This window comes from Garra rufa, chromosome 25 (genome assembly GCF_049309525.1).
Source record: "Garra rufa chromosome 25, GarRuf1.0, whole genome shotgun sequence".
Taxonomy (NCBI): Eukaryota; Metazoa; Chordata; class Actinopteri; order Cypriniformes; family Cyprinidae; genus Garra; species Garra rufa.
In genome coordinates this window covers 15651133-15670032 of record NC_133385.1, presented here as the reverse complement: position 1 = coordinate 15670032, position 18900 = coordinate 15651133, and the positions used below count along the sequence as shown (strand labels likewise).

Sequence of the window (18900 nt, the reverse complement as noted above, 5' to 3'; positions counted from 1 at the left end):
GAAATATATTGTTTAAATAGTTACTGCTTTAAGTTAGTATTTTAGAATAAATGTAAAATGCTTAAAAACACTTGATTAGATTCATACTTGGCTTTAATAAGTAGAATATTAATTATATTGTTAATGTAAAATATTTGTTTTTGTTTCTTTTTCTGATAGTGTAAGTAATGTTTATTTAACAAAGAAAATGTGACTGAAACCTGAATTTACATTTGATTTTTTTTTTTTTTAATGAAAAAGAAAAAAGAAAGAAGAAGAAAATACTTTGAGGACTTTGCTTCCTCATTTCAGAGCACCACCGCACACCACTGATCACACGATTTGAATGATAGTAAACATTAAAATGATTAATCATAACGTGTAAGTGGAAATCATAATGTGGAAATGAAATGCGATGACATTAACAATAAGCTAGTCTTGATCAGACCGAGCGTGAGGAGAGTATCAGACCATCTGTCAACAAGCTGAAGTGAAATCGTTCTGCAAAACCAGATCAGTCTGGTTATCACAAAGAAGCTACCCAGGGTACTGAAGTTGTAAGGAGAAAAAAGGCTATAAAAAGAAGAGCTTTGAACCATTCTTGGAGCTCTGTGAAGTCCATTGTGCACAAATAGAGAAAACACAACACAACCCAGACATCAAAGATCAGGATGTCCTACCAAAATGAGCAGCCAGAGAAGAATGGCAATTGTCAGAGCGAGAAACACAGAGCTCAACTCTGAACTTCTGCAAAGCGTGTCTTTCATAAGTGAAATAAATGTTCTGTAACAAACATACTTTATACTGTACTTGAAATAGACTTTTGATCACATTTTCAAAGCATGTTCCACCTCTCTGTCCACTAGGTTAATATTCTGCTGCCCATTGCCTTCGTATTGGCCTGCCTGTTCCTCATCGTGGTGTCCATCTGGAAGACCCCTGTGGAGTGTGCTATAGGATTTGGAATCATCGCCACAGGAGTTCCTGTGTACTTCATTGGCGTTTGGTGGCAGAACAAGCCAAAATGGCTCTTGCAGATCATCTGTGAGTGTCTTACCTCTTGTTTGTTTCACAACAATGAGAAAAAGATGGTTCTAGGCAGTTAAAACGTCAGTCTTGACATGTGAAATGTTCTTTAGGGTCCTCAAGTTGTTAAAATCAAACCTTTATACAAAAGCAATGCTTCTTAGGACAAAATTAAATGTTTGCTATGCATTTAACTTCCATAGTTTGACAAATTTTAAAAGTTATATTATATTTGGTGGAAAATATTGTAGGATGGGGCTTTTATCTGATGAGATTTAATTTAGATTGTAAAAATTAGGCTATAATATTATGCTATTTTTCTAGGTCTCACATAGTATTTAATTAAAAGACTTTTCAAATGACATTTTTTAACAACAACAACAACAACAAAAAAAACTCTTTTACAATTACACTACCAGTCAAAACTTTTTGAACAGTAAGATTTTAAATGTTTTTCAAAGAAGTCTCTTCTGCTCACCAAGCCTTATGTTATTTTATTCAAATAAAAAGCAGTACATTTTTTAAGTATTTTACTACACCTGTTTTCTATTTGAATATATTTTAGAATGTTAATTATTTCTGTGATCAAAGCTACATTTTCACATGATCCTTCAGAAATTATTTTAATATGCCGATTTACTGTTCAAGAAACATTTTTTTGATTATTATCAATATTTAAAACAGTTGAGTACATTTTTTTTTGTTTAGGATTGTTTGATGAAAAGATCCAAAGATCAGCATTTATCTAAAATTAAAAGCATTATACACTATACTATTCAAAAGGGGGGGAAATAAATGATAGAAATTAATACTTTTATTTAGCAAGGATGCTTAAAATGAATCAAAAGTGATGATAAAGACATTTATAAGATGAATGCTGTTCTTCTGAGCTTTCTATTCATCAAAGAAACCTGAAAAAAATCTACTCAGCTGTTTTCAACATAATAATAATAATAATAATAATAATAATAATAATAATAGATGTTTTTGAGCAGCAAATCAGAATATTAGAATGATTTCTGAAGGATCATGTGACTGGAGTAATGATGCTAAAAATTCAGCAATGAAATCACAGGAATAAATTACATTTTAAAATATATTTGAATAGAAAACAGTTACGTTAAATAGTACAAACTCTGTACTTTAGAACAAAAAAAGTGCAGGCTTGGTGAGCAGAAGAGACTTCTTGAAAAATAAACATAAAAAAAAATCAATCTTACTGTTCAAAAACTTTTGACTGGTAGTGTACATGCACTAATGGATCACACCCAGAATTAATACAATTAATTATAATAAAAAAATAATAATTACATGCTGTTTTGCTGGGGTTGAAATTATTTATTTAATGTCGTACCAAAGCAACATTTATTTGATCAAAAATCCGGAAAAAATATATTGTGCAATATTACTACAATTTAAAATAGATATTTAGTCTATTTTAAACTATAATCTATTCCTGTGATGCAAAACTGAATTACTCCAGTCATCAGTGTCTCATGATCCTTCAGATATCATTCTAATATGCTGCTCAAGAAACATTTATTAATATCAATGTTGAAAAAGTTGCGCTGCATAAAACCATGTAAACCATGATTTTGCTTTCTTAGATTAATCAAAATAAAAAAAAATTCTGCTTTTATTTCAAACAGAAGCATATTTAAACATATTCAATGACACTTTTGATCAATGTAATGCATCCCCGCACATTAAGTATATTATAATATATAATTTTTTTTTTTGTCCAGTCTCTGCCACAGCGACATGCCAGAAGCTGATGGAAGTGGTACCTCAGGAGTCCTGAAGACCAAACGCAGCGACAGACGCCTCTTCCACGCACAAAGTCTTCTCGTACCCACCTCAAATCCCCTTTAGAGGGCCAGAGCCAGAAAAAAAAAAAACGTCTTATCCTGCTGACACAGGCAAAATCTATATGAATTACCACATAAGAAACTAGACAACTACAGACAACTACAAGAAACTAAACAACTAGTCACAGGAGCATTTCAATTAAGAAATAGATTTTGCCAGTCCTTCTTCAATCAAATGTATTATACTGTATACCTTTCAGTTTTTAGTTTTCAGTTTGGTTTCAATCAGGACTTTTATATATATATATCATTTTTAAACCACCGGAGATATGGCGTCATAAAACTCGGTCATCCGTTTATTTAGGACTTAATTTGTGTGATTTTTAGCTTCCTGTATCATCAGCTTTTATTTCAGAATGTACATGAGGAAAAGTGCGTATCGAGTTGCTGTCTCTCTCAGCGACCAAAACCGTGATTCCCACCCGACCGATAAATTTGCATCTTGGATTACGGAATATCCTATTATACTTTTTTTTTCTTTTTTTTTCCTACGGCAGATATGACAAGTTTGCTGTGCTTTGTCTGTCAGTGTAGAATTGTATTATTTTTTGAGATCGACTTGATATGACTTTATACTTCGACAGATTTATTTTTGATAGCTTAATGCAGTTTTTTTGATTGTTACTAAGAATTCCAAGGAATTTTGGTTTGGTCACGGTCCTTTAATTGGATGTATCCAATTTTTGTAATACTACAGAAGGCGTAGACCTACAGTATTCATAAATTCATCAGAATACCTATTGCCTTGCTGCTTACCTCAGTAGACATACAGTACATTACATTCATACACCTGGCTGTATATTTTCATGCCTACTTATGATTTAACGAAGCACAAAAGATGAGGCACTGTTTTCCTGTTTCTTTTAAATGTTTAGCACCTCTTTTCTGCGTCTGTCATGCGAATGTATGTGAAGTACTTAACACTGGACCATCTTTTTGATTTCTTTTCCTAGTTATTTAAACAAAGCAAAGTTTCTTGGCGGTTACAAACCTTTAAAAAAAGGCTATGTCAGTTGTTGATACTCCGAGGTATCATGCATTTTTCCTTACCGAAGAGATTTTAGTGCCTCATCAGTTCACGAATGACTTTGCTGTAAATGCGATATGCATCACTGTGTTTCAGTTGCATGTGGATTAAGTGGTTTTAGGTCGTCCTAATTTTGGTTAAATGGACATTTGTTCCTAAACTGGACCAAAATCAGCTGTTTGTTTGTGCGAAAATCCACATTTTCCGTTAAAAAGTGGTGAGAGAAACACTAGGGGTGATTTGGGTGATGGAGAGGATGTTGTTTCAGGACAAAATGGAAGTTGTCCTTCGTTTTTTACAGTTACAGAAAAATTTCCAAGGCTTCTGAATAGAAGAAGCCCTCTTTAGATGCTTTTCTTTGTATTATTTAGAGAATTACAGCAGTATGACTAACACTCCAGCCAACAAGATCATTGTATCTAATTTAATTAGATATGTAGAAAGTTACTTATATGTATTTATTTATTATTTGTAGAGTCATGCATTTTAGAGTTAGTGCTCTAATCATTTTTTACATGGCATTTTTTCTAAAGAAGTGCTGGAATAAATTGTTACTGATATTTTTTTCCTTCTTTCATCAGAATTATTTTTTTTTACATTTGTGTTTTTGTTGTATTTCGTAAATGATGGCTTGGCATATGTGGTGCCCATTAATAAAAAAAAATAACTGCAGATGAGCTGAGTCTGCCTTTCATCAAAACAGATGACAACACAGTGATGAACAATTTGTCGCTGAATTTCACTACTTTGTTGACACACAATTAATTATATTTGATCACAACAGATCTGTTGGAATTTAATTTTTTTTTAAATATGCTTTGAATAAAAAGCTTTTCTTTAAATGCACATATTTTCCCCATGTATAATTAAACTTTACGTCCCAACGACTATCTTTGCGTCACACAGGCATGCAAACCCTTTTCCCCAAGGGCAGACTCAGTATTTCATCAGTTCAGTTCGTTGAAGCTTGTTTGAGAGAAGACAAACCTGTTTTTTTTGTGTGTGATCTGTAGGTGCCGTATTCAGCTGATCTCTGATCAGTCAGCTACACTGCTTGTAGGACTCTGTGAACAGTTGTAAGTATTCTGGTGTCAGCCATCTGTCCAGTCTTCTCTGTGATGTTCAGTGAAATACAACTACGAAGAGATCCTATTGAGCAGTTTCTTGTAATGGTTACACGTCTACTGTACAAAACGTTTTTGTTAGAAATTAAACAGTTCATGCTCTGATGTGATTTTTACTTTACTGCAAGACATTGTTGAGTATTCAGAGAAATAAAACATGAATGCGTTCAAAATCATGAGTATTTCTGTGTTTTTATTAGCAGGTCAGCTGATGTTGTTAACACTGACATTGTATGAATCTTAAGAAACTTAATAAATAGTTTAGTTAATGAAAAAAAATATTTTGCGAGCCATCTTTTCACACTGAGGACAACTGAGCGACTCATATGCAACTACTACAGAAGGCTCAAACACTCACTGATGCTCCAAAAGGGAAAACCATGCATTAAGAGCCTGGGGGTGAAAACTTTTAGAAACTGAAGATCAGGGTGAATTTAACTTATTTTGTCTTCTGGGAAACATGTGACTATCTCTCTGTAGCTTCTAAAGGGCACTACTAACAAAATATATATATATATTTAGGCAAAATAAGAAAAATGTACACATTTCCATTCTGTTCAAAAGTTTTTACCCCACCCCCAGCTCTTAATGCATGGGTTTTCCTTCTGAAGCATCAGTGAGTGTTTGAACCTTCTGTAATAGTTGCATATGACTCCCTCAGTTGTCCTCAAAGTGAACAGATGGATCTCAAAAGCATACAGTCATTGTTGGAAAGGGTTCAAATACACAAAATGCTGAAAAACCAAAGAATTTGTGGGACTTTAATTTTTCTGAAGAACAGTGAGCAGTTTAACTGTTCAGGACAAACAAAGGATCACTAAACAAAAACCTACTGGGAACGTTCTCTTTAGGTTAGGGGAACATTCCGGGAACGTTCCCGCAATGCTCCAAATAGGTTCCTGGAACGTTCCTCTCTATTTACGTTAAGAAAACTTTCCTGGCTTAACATCAGGGAACATTGTGGGAACCAAAAACTAACGTTCTAGGAACCAAAAATAGTTTAGTTAATGAAAAAAAAAATTGCGAGCCATCTTTTCACGCTGAGGACAACTGAGGGATGTATATGCAACTAGGTTCAAACGCTCACTGATGCTCCAAAAGGGAAAACCATGCATTAAGAGCCGGGGGGTGAAAACATGTGACTACCTCTCTGTAGCTTCTAAAAGGCATTACTAACTAATATATATATATATATATATATATATATATATATATTTAGGCAAAATAAGAAAAATGTACACATTTCCATTCTGTTTAAAAGTTTTCACCCCACTCCCAGCTCTTAATGCGTGTTTTTTTCCTTCTGAAGCATCAGTGATTGTTTGAACCCTTCTGTAATAGTTGCATATGACTCCCTCAGTTGTCCTCATAGTTAGAAATTGAAGATCAGGTTAGCTGGGATGTAAACTTTTGAACAGGGTAATTTTTATAAATTCAATCATTATTTTCTCTTGACTACAACCGTCTTTTACGTGAATTGCTGTACCTTATTCAGGCCAGTACTAAATAAAAACACATGCATTTTGTATGATCCCTCTCATTTTGTTAAAACAATTAACATTTTGCAGATTCTGCAAGGTGTATGTAAACTTTTGACTTCAACTGTACGTAGTAAAATGATAATTTATTAGTTACAATTATTAACATACCAAATGTACCATTCTTTTATATTATTACGAAAGGAGAATTCCACAGATAGCATCTTTAGTTGAGCCTAGACGGCAGGGTTCCCTCAAGCAAAGTTTCTCTGTCGTGAATTCCTGTTGCTCGTGACTAAAATGAACTCACGCAAGTTGGACTCTGGAAAAACTGACCCAAATGCCATTTTTCTCCTAAGGATATTCGTAATAGCTCCGGTTTCGCATCAGCTGCTGTGGCCTAAGGAAAGCTCTTGTGTCATGTGAGTTGCGAGGAAAAGATTAGCCAGTGTCATTTGACTTCCGCTTTTTTTGTTGGTTTAGCCAAAATATGTGTTGTTTGGTTAGAAAAAGCAAATTTACCGCTTCAGCGATAAAGCATGAAGAGCAATTCAGCTTTTTAAAGACTGAATACGGAATTTCTGCAGCATTACTGGCACCAAGTGGCATTGAAAGTATATTGAAAAACGATAAACAACCTATAACCACTTATACGAAACGATTGTATATACACATTATTTATGCCTTATAAAAGTAGGCACAGCCATTTGTAGCCTACTTTTTATTGGTCTGGCTTCCAGTCTTATCAATATCCAGCAATTTTTAGCTGTACAAGGTACAAACGTGCCAATGTTTTTGAAGTGACCGCATATCAGCAGACTTAAGTTTCAAGGCACTGGACTAGTCTATAAACTCGAGTTGTGTCACCGTGTTTGAGTATAACTCTTCGAGTAGCTGACATGCTAACATACTCAACAGAGAATCCTCATACTTTACTGTTAAATGTAACATGTAGACACTGACTGACCTCTTTCTGACTGCAGGCCTCATGTGAAAAGACAGTGTGTCGTCAAAAACAGAATAGCACCTCTAGTCTGACCACTGTGATGCTTGACAAATGAGTCTGAACTGCAGGCCTTTTCATTTTCCATCATTTCTATGAAATGGTGAAAAGCTTATCAGGTAAAAACTGATTAGAGAAACACTTAAGGTGCCCTAGTTTGCAGTAAAATGATCAACAGATCCTGTAGGTTAAGTGCAATGGGGTTTTCTGTTTTGTGAACTTTCTACCTCAGAATGCAAGACAAGGTAAAGGTTGAGCATTTCTGTGTTCTTCATTTAGAGGTTTAGTGTTTTGCACATGGTCAGAGCCACGTCAGTCTGCCTGAGGCAAAGGAGAGGTCCAAGCGCCTAACATAAAATGTCTGTTTGCCAGAAGGTTACGAGCTAGTCACAAAATGTACATCATATACGTCGCCTTATTTAAAATTCCACCTACATGGTGACTTTATACTAAATTAATGGTTTTCTGATTTAAAAAAAAAAGGTATTGTTGCTGCTGCCTCTGTTATTGACATTACGTGTCTGTTTACCTGAGAGAATTAACTCTGTTGCATTAGTCTCTTGGCAACAGGCAAATCATCAGTAATTTCTCTCTGGTTCAAAGATAAAATCATTTGTTGCCATCGTGTCCAATATTTTTATTGCGGTGGATTTCCAATCTCATCTAATTTTCTTTATATCACAGATATCCCTGTGGTCACGACTCTAATACAGAAGCCTTTTGTGCAGCTGATATCAGGATGGAGTGGCGTGCCTGTTTTCTTCTGTAATGCAGGCTCATACGCACACAGAACTCCATGTTCTCCCAGATTTACATCACAGCGAACACTTATGTGTCAAATCACAAGTGCTTCCTGACACTGAGACCACAGAGGTTTTGAGCAGTGCAGATGGGGCCGATATAGGGGTGATATTAGCTTTAAAAAAATAGTGTGCTGCCTATGTAGTCATCAATTTAAAGGAACAGTTCACCAAAAAATAAAAATTACCCCATGATTTACTCACCCTCAAAGCTATTCTAAACACAGTTGAGGTCAAAAGTTTACATACACTCGCAGAATCTGCGAAATGTTAATTATTTAACCAAAATAAGAGGGATCATACAAAATGCATGTTATTTTTTATTTACTACTGACCTGAATCAGATATTTCACTTAATGGATGTTTACATATAGTCTACAAGAGAAAATAATAGCTGAATTTATAAAAATGACCCTGTTCAAAAGTTTACATACACTTGATTCTTAATACTGTGTTGCTACCTGAATGATCAACAGCTGTGTTTTTTGTTGTTGTTGTTGTTGTTGTTTTTATCGATAGTTTTTCAAACAAGAGTCTCTTGTTTGACTGTACGAGTTTGAGATCCATCTTTTCACACTGAGGACAACTAAGGGACTCATATGTAACTATTACAGAAGGTTCAAACACTCACTGATGCTCCAGAAGGAAAAACAATGCATTAAGAGTTGGGGGGGTGACAACTTTTGCACAGAATGAAGATGTGTACATTTTTCTTATTTTGATAAATATCATGTCATTTAGAAATTCCCCTTAGAAGCTACAGATACTTGCGTGTTTCCCAGAAGACAAAATAAGTTAAATTACCCTGATCTTTAAATTCAAAAAATTTTCAACCCCGCAGCTCCTAATGCATAATTTTTCCTTTTGGAGCATCAGTGAGCGTTTGAACCTTCTGTAATAGTTGCATATGAGTCCCTCAGTTGTCCACAGTGGGAAAAGATGGAGCTCAAAATCATACAGTCATTGTTGGAAAGGATAAACCTAGTATTATATACTTAGGATGGCTTGAGGGCGACTAAATCATGGGTTAATTTTCATTTTTGGGTGAGCTATCCCTTTAAAGCTTGAACACAGGCTTCCAAAATATTTTTTTTTTAGATAAGACATCCTTGATGACGTATGCAGACCTCTGGAGGACGCATCGTCTGAAATGAGACAAGACAAAAGCAAACCAACAAACAAAAAAAGTATACAAAAGTGTACAGCATGTCTCCTAAACTTATCAGAAATGTCTTTTCTCAGTCATACTGCTTGCTGTGCCCTCAAACGCAACAACTGAACCAGAAAAATCACTCCTGCCAGGCCTTGTATCCTTCTGCACCGCTTGTTTCTACGGAAAGCGCATGGGTTGAACAGAAAACAACAGGAGGCCGGGACTGGAAGGGGCAGAGAGACAGAGGTCAGAAGGTCTTGGAATCAGACGTATAACTGGACGTCTGGAGGCAGTGAGCCTCACACAAACGTGGGTGTAGAAACACACAAACACACACACAATTAGACAAATCTCTCACTGAAGGTCACGATTCCACCTTCACAATGGCAGTCAGGTGACTGGAAGCAAGATTCGGGAAGTCATGTGCTTGGTAACACAGTCTTTTATTTGTACTTTATGCTAGAAAGAGTTGAAAGGGACAACAAGGCATATCTACCAACCAAGAGTGCAGTTTTTTTTAACGTTAGTAGAAAAATAGAAAATTGCTTGTGTGAACATTTTTCGAAAGCCTGTTTTTGAAAGGCCTGCTGTTACTTATTTATGTGAAGAAAAATTGCATGGGAACATACTATTTCTCTCACAAACACTACACTGACTAGTAATAAAACCGAAAGCCCATCTGATAAGGATATTGCCTCTGTCTCTTGCTGTCAACAGTGCGAGACGCTATTTCTCAGTGATTCAGATCACTTTAATTTCCTCCAGTCTCTTGGAGCCCCGTGTAACATTGAAACATGTGCTCTAAATGTCGTTGTTTTGTTCAGTCATGCATGTGACTTTAAATCAAATGTTTGTTCATATACCACATATTATTAGTAACAAATCTGTGCCATAACAGGAAGAGGTATGCAAAGCAAAGGCGTGAGTTCCACGAGACATAGCCTACATGTTAATTAATGTCAGTTCTGAGAAAGATGGGTGTCAGAGCTTCATGTAGGTCAGGGCCTGTCGGAGTGATCCCATGGTAAACGAATGTAAACCATATCAGTTCACTCTGTTAAGACATTCCACGTTGTTCAGGGGAATGTAGAGGTTCATATTCATACATGTTTTGACATTTATACGACCTTTTCTGGGTCAGCGATCTAAATAGTGATGGACCAGATAGATAGATAGCCCTGCAGTTTGCTACAGTTTATCTCTAGGAGTGTTTAGTTTATAGATATCGTCGTATTTGTGATTTTTTTCAAAGTTTACAGCAGTTCACCCAGACCAGCAAGCGGCGCTGTAGCGCTAAGTGCTAAAAACAAACCATCGAGCGGCGTGCTGTTGGCGGAAGTATTTGATGCGTCTGTCTTGTAGTTCATTTAAAGCTCCATGTGGCTGTAATTGTCACGCTGAAGTCCGTCTGTGCATTTTAAAACAGCCAAAATGGGCAAAAAAGGTAAAAAAGAAAAGAAAATAAAAGGAGCGGAGAAAACCGCCGCTAAAATGGAGAAGAAGGTGTCAAAAAGATCTAAAAGAGAAGAGGTGAGTGAATGTATTGCTTGAGATGCCAACATTAGCACTCTGAACACAGTTCAGTACCACGAAATGTCAAACTTTTATTCTGAATTTTATTGAAATAGGAGGATTTAGAGGCTTTAATAGCAGAATTTCAGACTTTGGACGCGAAAAAGACGCAGGTGGTGGAGACGCCGTGTCCCTCTCCGTCCCCCAGGTGCGCGTTCATATGTATTACCAAAGGTGTGAATCACGTGTCTGTTTCTGTGACATTTGATTGACAGCTCTTTCTTTCCGCAGGTTGAACGCCTCTCTGTGTGCGCATCCCGAAAAAGACGAGCTGATTTTATTCGGAGGAGAATTTTTCAATGGGAAGAAAGTAGGTACCTGTGTTGGTAAAACTGTAAGTCTGTGTTGAAGCTGGTTTGTAGTTGGTCTAAGATGGTCGTTAGCTGGTAAATCAGCTGTCATGTTCCAAAAACCATCTTGACCAGCTTGAGGTTTGTATATTCTTATTGTATTCCTCATTTGTAAGTTTTGTTGCTAGTACTAGATTCTCTTTATCTGAAATAAAAAGCTTTTGTAACATTATACACTATACCATTCAAAAGCTTGGAATCAGTATAATTTTTGATTTTTTTGGGGGGGGGGGAAGAAATGATAGAAAATAATACTTTAGTATTTAGCAAGGATGCTTTAAAGTGATCAAAAGTGATGATAAAGACATATGTGACCCTGGACCACAAAACCAGTCATAAGGTTAAATTTTACAAAACTGAGATGTATATGTAATATGAGCTCAGTATATAAGCTTTCTATTGATGCATGGTTTGTTATGATAGGACAATATTTGGCCGAGATACATCTATTTGATATTCTGGAATCTGAGGGTGCAAAAAATCAAAATCCTGAGAAAATCTCCTTTAAAGTTGTCCAAATTATGTTCTTAACAATGCATATTACTAATCAAAAATTACATTTTGATACATTTACAGTAGGAATTTTACAAAAAATCTTCATGGAACATGATCTTTACTTAATTTCCTAATGATTTCTGGCATAAAAGAAAAATCAATAATTTTGACCCATACAATGTATTTTTGGCTATTGCTACAAACATACCCCAGTGACTTAAGACTGGTTTCGTGGTCCAGGGTCACATATATAATGTTACAAAAGATTTCTATTTCTTTCTGATAAACGCTGTTCTTCTGAACTTTCATCAAAGAAACCTGAAAAAATTCTACTCAGCTTTTTTTAACATAATAATAATAATAATAAATGTTTTTAAAGCAGCAAATCAGAATATTAGAACGATTTCTGATGCATCATGTGACTGGAGTAATGATGCTAAAATTCATTGTATTCCTCATTTGTAAGTTTTGTTGCTGGTACGAGATGCTTTACTTGGTAATGATCAGCTACAAACCAGCTACCAGTTTAAGCTGGATTTTCCAGCAGAGGACTAACAAATGTAAAATGTAAGAAAAAATTTAATATATAAAATAAGCAAATTGCATTAAAGTTACTAACTAAAAGCAGTCTAAAATAAATAAAAATGCATAACAAATCTAACAGTACAGTTCTATATTGAGCAGAAAAAAATCTAATATTTTACACATTTTTTTTTCTCATGTTTGTGGGTCTGTGGCATTTAAAAGATTGAAAATCAAAGCACTAACAGGGAAATCGATTGATAAATTAAGTATAAATTTAGAAATGTACAGTTTTTGAACAGTAAGACTTTTAATGTTTTTTTCAAAGACATCTCTTCTGCTCACCAAACCCACATTTGTTTGATCTAAAATACAGCAAACACAGTCAAATTTTGAAATATTTTTACAATTTAAAATAACTGTTTCTGTTTGAATATTTTGTAAAATGTAATTTATTCCTGTGATCAAAGCTAAAATTTCAGCACAATTACTCTAGTCTTCAGTGTCATGTGATCCTTCAGAATTTGAAGAATTTGCTAATAATACTAATTTATTATTATCAGTATTTAAAAGAGTTGAGTCAATTTTTTTCAGGTTTCTTGAAAATAAAAAAGATTGAAAGATCAGAATTTATCTGAAATAAAAAGCTTTTGTAACATTATACGCTATCATTCAAAAGCTTGGAATCAGTATAATTTTTGATTTTTTTGGGGGGGGGGAAAGAAATGATAGAAAATAATACTTGTATTTAGCAAGGGTGCTTTAAAGTGATCAAAAGTGATGATAAAGACATATATAATGTTACAAAAGATTTCTATTTCTGATAAACGCTGTTCTTCTGAACTTCCTATTCATCAAAGAAACCTGAAAAAAAATTTTTTTAACATAATAATAATAAATGTTTTTAAAGCAACAAATCAGATTATTAGAACGATTTCTGATGGATCAATATAAATGCATCATTCATTCATTCATTCAAAACAATTATTTTAAATGGTAAAAGTATTTCAAAATTGTATGGTTTTAGCTGTACTTTAAATCAAATAAATACAGGCTTGGTGAGCAGAAGAGACTTCTTTAAAAAAAATCTAAAAACGTTTGACTGGTAGTGTATGTTATGTGCTTAAATAGATACTGTAAAGGCTGCTGTTGATATATAAATTATATAATTGGATATTAATTGGTTTGTTACTATGCAGAAGTAACAAAAACTATGTGCTTACCAAAAAGCCTCGAGTCAGTTAAATGTTTCATTTTTTTCCAGACGTTTCTATACAATGAATTATTCTTCTACAACATTAAGAAGAACACCTGGGTAAAAGTGGAGATCCCAAACCCTCCTCCACGACGCTGTGCTCAGCAGGTACTCCTTTAAATGACTTCTTTAATTTGTGAGTCAAACTTACATATAGTATTTGAGTCATATGTTTATGAACTAAAAACATGATGTGACAGATTTTGTATTTTGGTATTGCTGGACATTTTATTTCAGTCTTTACCACCAGGGGTCAGACTGTCCTAGCATAAGTCATTTATCTCAAGCACGTTTCTTTTGCTCTCTCTCTCCATCTCCCTGCAGGCAGTGGTAGTTCCCCAGGGTGGAGGGCAGATGTGGATATTTGGGGGGGAGTTTGCGTCCCCTGACGGTGAGCAGTTCTATCACTATAAAGATCTGTGGGTGCTCCACCTGGGGACACGCACATGGGAGCAAATCAAGTGAGTACTGTTTTGTTTTGAACAACTCACTGAGGACTGTGCAATACTCAAGTGAAAGAAAATGCAGTCTAATCTAATATCTGGACACCATAACATTTTTATCACAGCTTTTTGAAGTATAAAAAAAGCGTTCTTTAAATATTTCAAGTATTCTTTGCTTTAATATATTAAAACACCATGGATAGTGCATAAATATTTTAAATATTTCATCATAATATTTTATTTATGTATGTGTGTATATTTATTTAAAAAAAAAGAAAAAAAAAAATATATATATATATACACACACACACACACACACACATACACATACATATACTTATACATATATATGTGTATGTGTGTGTATATATATATATGTTTATTTACCAACACAGGTATTTATTTTAAATACATAACACAGTATTTCTAAAAAAATAAATAAACTAACATTAAATGTTGGCATAAAATTAACCAATAATATAATCAATATAATTGCATTTTCTTTAATAAAATCAGGATTAATTCAAGTGTTGTCCACTTAATATTGTTTTCAGAAATTGATTTGATTACAGAAGTCGTGTGTTGTTAAAATAAAAAAACATGAAAATTCTGTTACTTAACATTGCCTGAAATAAAATGTATATAAAAATTTGTATTATTATCTATGTAAATCTAAGTCTTTGCTATCATCTTTATCAATTTAACACATCCTTGGTGAATAAAAGTATTAATTTCTTTCAAAAAAAAAAGAAAGGATACAAATGTTCTGACCACAAACTTTTGAATGGTAGTTTATATTGTTACAAAAGATTTGTATTTTGAGTAAATGTTCTTTTTAACTTTTCATTTATTAAAGAATCCTAAGAAAGTATCACAGGCTCCAACAAAATATTAAGAAGCGCAACTGTTTTCAACATTGATAATAAATCAGCATGATTAGAATGATTTCTGAAGGATCATGTGACACTGAAAATTGGAGTAATGATGCTGAAAATTCAGCATTGCATCACAGGAATAAATTACATTTTAAAATATATTCACATAGAAAACAGTTATTTTACATTGAAATAATATTTCACAGTATTATAGTTTTTTTTAATGTATTTTAATGAAATAAATACAGCCGTGATGAGCATAAGAAACTTCTTAAAAAACATTACAAATCTTATGTTTTCAAACTTTTGAATGGCAGTGTATATACAAATTTTAAAAACCAATAACTTATAAAATGACAAAAATAAACCACAAAATTATTAAACCTTTAACTAAAATGACTAAAAACTCATTCAAAATCTAAATGAATTATGATAGTATCTCAATGAAACTAAAATAACACTGAAAAGTACACAAGCCATTAAATGAGAGTAAATTCTTTTAAGTTGAACCGGAAGTCTAATTGTATTTGGACTTTATGGAAGCTTAGCAGGGATTTTAAGACCCGTGTCCACCTGTGTATTGTCGTCATGCTGTGACTAGAGGTTATAGAGGTCTAAACTAACAGGATTGACTTTTGACTTGAAATATGTCCTCTTTGTCCTCACAGAGCTCCTGGTGCTCCGTCTGGTAGGAGTGGACATCGCATGGTTCTAAGCAAACGACAGCTACTTGTGTTTGGAGGTTTCCATGAGAGCACCAGGTACAGGCGGGGCAGAGCTTCCCAAATTCAACTTGTCAGTAATAAATAAAATATTATAAGGAAAAAATGAGATTTCTAGACAATGTGTATAGATGGCCTTTGGAATCTTGTAAATGTATTAAAATTAATGTAAATATTATAAATATTAATATTTTTTTAAATATATATATATATATATATATATATATATATATATATATATATATATATATATATTTTGTTTTGTGATGCATATGTTCTCTGCTCTACAGGGATTATATCTATTACAATGATATTCATGCTTTTAACCTGGACACATTCACATGGAGCCGTCTGCAGCCTACAGGAACTGGCCCCTGTCCCCGTTCAGCCTGTCAAATGACCCCCAGTCCCGACGGCAATGGTGTCATCATCTATGGCGGATACTCCAAAAGTGTATGTGTTTTGAGTATTAGCGTAATTTTTATCGAGTACGCTGCAGCTTATTCCTCAGATTTTACGCTTGCATTAATCTATGAATGAATGTGAATTTGGAAATTTTATATTAAGTGCCACATTTGATTTAATAACAAACAGCACATCAGCATTTTAGAATTGTTTCTGAAGGATCACACGACACTGAGGACTGGAGTAATGATGCTGAAAATTCAGCTTTGCATCACAGGAATAAATTACATTTTAAAATATTGCTGCCTTAGAATTATAAGATACTATCTGCATTCTGAGGACTTTTGAGATATTGAGCTTCAACGTTTTTCCGTTTCATACACTTCTGTAGATAGAACCCTTTTTGTTTTCTAAAAATGTACACAGCTTACAAAATAGACATCACATAATGTAAATGAGTTGTCACAGAATATGTGAATAACTCAATTTGGACAAAAATGTCAGATAGAACCTTATAATTCCAAAGAGGTGATATGTTAAAATAGAAAACAGTTCTTTTAATACATAATATTTCACAATATTACTGTTTTTACTGTATTTTTTTTAGTTATTGTAGTTCATGAAGTCATTATGGTTTCTGAATATGTAAAATCCTGGTACTTTTGATCTATAGTAAGGCCCAGTGATTTCCGTGATGCTTAAAACATGGACGGAATCGCAGAATCGAGGAGGAAAGACAATTTTTTTTAAAAGAAAAATTTACCAGAAAAAATTATTTACCAGAAAAATGTAAATACGTAACACAGTATTTCGGAAAAATTAAATAAATAAACTAACAATAATTTTTTTTTAATAAAATAAATTAAATAGAGATGCTTTTGATTATTACAATTTAATGAAATGATTAAAATGGAATTCAGAAAATTAATGGAAAACACAGAATTTAATAATAAAACTGAATTTGAGGAAAAAATAAAACACATTTCATAGGGCCTTAATTTACTTTTTGTTTAACTTAATAAATTGCTGTTAAATTGTGCATTTCATGAGTTCAATTAATTAGACATGCTTTTTGATTTATTTTTCATTTAACAATTAAAACAGAGTCTAGATCAATTTTTTTGTTTTGTTTAGTTGCATTTGTTTTGTTTTGTGTTGATTTCTTTTCGTTTTGATGCGTTTTTTTGTTTGTTTTGATTCATTTTTTGTTTTGATTCACTTTTTGTTTTTTTGTTTTGTTTCATTTCTGTGTTTTTGTTTTGTTTTATTTCACTCGTTTACTTTTTGTAGTTTTTCGTTTTGTCATTAAAATTGAATCTAGAAAACTAATGGATAACACGGAATTTGATAAAAATAAAACAAAAAACAATAAAACGTATTTAATAGGGCCTTAAAAATGTACTTTTTGTTGTTGTTAAATTGCGTGTTTTTTAGAGTTTATTTATAATTTAACAATTAAAACAGTCTAGATCAATTTTTAGTTTAATTTGTTTTGTTTTGATTTTCATTTTGTTTTGATTTTTGTTTGTTTCATTTAGTTTTTTGCTTTGTTTGTTTTTTTTTGTTTCTTTGTTTTGTTTTATTTCTATTTTGTTTGATTTCATTTGTTTTTTTTAGTTTTGATTTCTTTTTGTTTTGTTTAGATTTTTATTTTTGTTTATTTTGTTTAGTTTTTTGTTTAGTTTCATTTCTTTTGTTTTTTGTCTTGTTTCGTTAAATTTCTTTTGTTTAGTTTTTTAGTTTCATTTTGCTGTTTTTTTTTTTCTTACAAACAGTTCATCAGTGAAGATTATTCTAAATTTAGAAATATCTTCATATTCTTTCCTCACAAACGACTGAAACGACTTTCCTTTTCAAATGACGTCACCAAGCTCTCTTATTTTTCAGCCCTGCCACTTAACATCCTGTCATATAAAGATCGCTCTTCACAATCCAGTCCAACTCCTGATGGATAAAACCAAATCCCACTCACTTTCTTCTTGCTGAATATCTTCTTTCTCATAAATATGAAAATAAAATCAGTTTCATACTGGCTTTAAATATCAGAAAGAGCGAAAAAGGCGATCTTTGGAAATAATTTATCCATGTTTGGAAGAAACGTGATATTTCCACTGTACATCTAAAAATACAATGGTAGTACAATGTCCAATATATCATGGTAGTGTTAAGGTACTTTTATTTTTTTGCGTACAGTTGCTAAGCAACATTATTTTAAAATCTTACTGAGGTCCGGTCACATGAATTGCTTATAATAGCTTAATTTGTATGGACGTAACTATTTGTTGCAGGCTTAATATGTTGCAAATGACATAAAACCTCAACAATTGAAATGAAGATGGTTCATTTCAGAGGCTTAAAATGGTGATATTGAACATCTTCCCGCCATCTATAGACATGTGGCCTTTCATTTTAAAGTGTGATTGATTTAAAACTGTTTACACCATTTATGTCCATTATTAGTTAAGCTATGTTACACTTGGCCTCATTTTGCAAGAGCATGTTGATGGAAAATGCAACTGCTTTACACAGAGAGTGAGGTATTGTGTCATTTCCAGAAGCTTGTCCTTGAGTAAACCCACGAGAGTAAACAGACGTAGGTGGTAATGGCTGCCTTTCTCTTCCAGAGAGCGAAGAAGGATGTGGATAAAGGAACCATCCATTCTGACATGTTCCTGCTGAGGAGGGAAGGCAAAGAGGAGCAAGGTACAATCATTAGAGCCTCCACGGTCATCGCTTGTTTAACGTGGGCTGCTTTTCTCTCCATTTCTCCATCTCTCTTTTTTTGCTTAGAAGATCCACTTTC

At 33.4% G+C, this 18900-nt stretch overlaps 2 protein-coding genes across 2 annotated transcripts in view; both read left to right on the top strand.

Annotated features, from left to right (window-relative positions):
• Window positions 1–4730, top strand: part of slc7a5 (solute carrier family 7 member 5) — a 29683-nt gene extending 24953 nt beyond the window's left edge. Inside the window, exons 9-10 of the mRNA XM_073831385.1 lie at window positions 846–1023; window positions 2751–4730. Of these exons, the coding sequence (XP_073687486.1) occupies window positions 846–1023; window positions 2751–2806 (234 nt within the window). The 3' untranslated portion in view covers window positions 2807–4730. The remainder of the gene's footprint in view (window positions 1–845; window positions 1024–2750) is intronic.
• Window positions 4731–10822: 6092 nt separating this feature from the next.
• klhdc4 (kelch domain containing 4) overlaps window positions 10823–18900 on the top strand; it is a 13551-nt gene continuing 5473 nt past the window's right edge. The window contains exons 1-8 of the mRNA XM_073831971.1: window positions 10823–10988; window positions 11087–11178; window positions 11262–11340; window positions 13662–13760; window positions 13977–14113; window positions 15639–15731; window positions 15983–16145; window positions 18722–18800. Coding sequence (XP_073688072.1) covers window positions 10890–10988; window positions 11087–11178; window positions 11262–11340; window positions 13662–13760; window positions 13977–14113; window positions 15639–15731; window positions 15983–16145; window positions 18722–18800 — 841 coding nt within the window. The 5' untranslated portion in view covers window positions 10823–10889. The remainder of the gene's footprint in view (window positions 10989–11086; window positions 11179–11261; window positions 11341–13661; window positions 13761–13976; window positions 14114–15638; window positions 15732–15982; window positions 16146–18721; window positions 18801–18900) is intronic.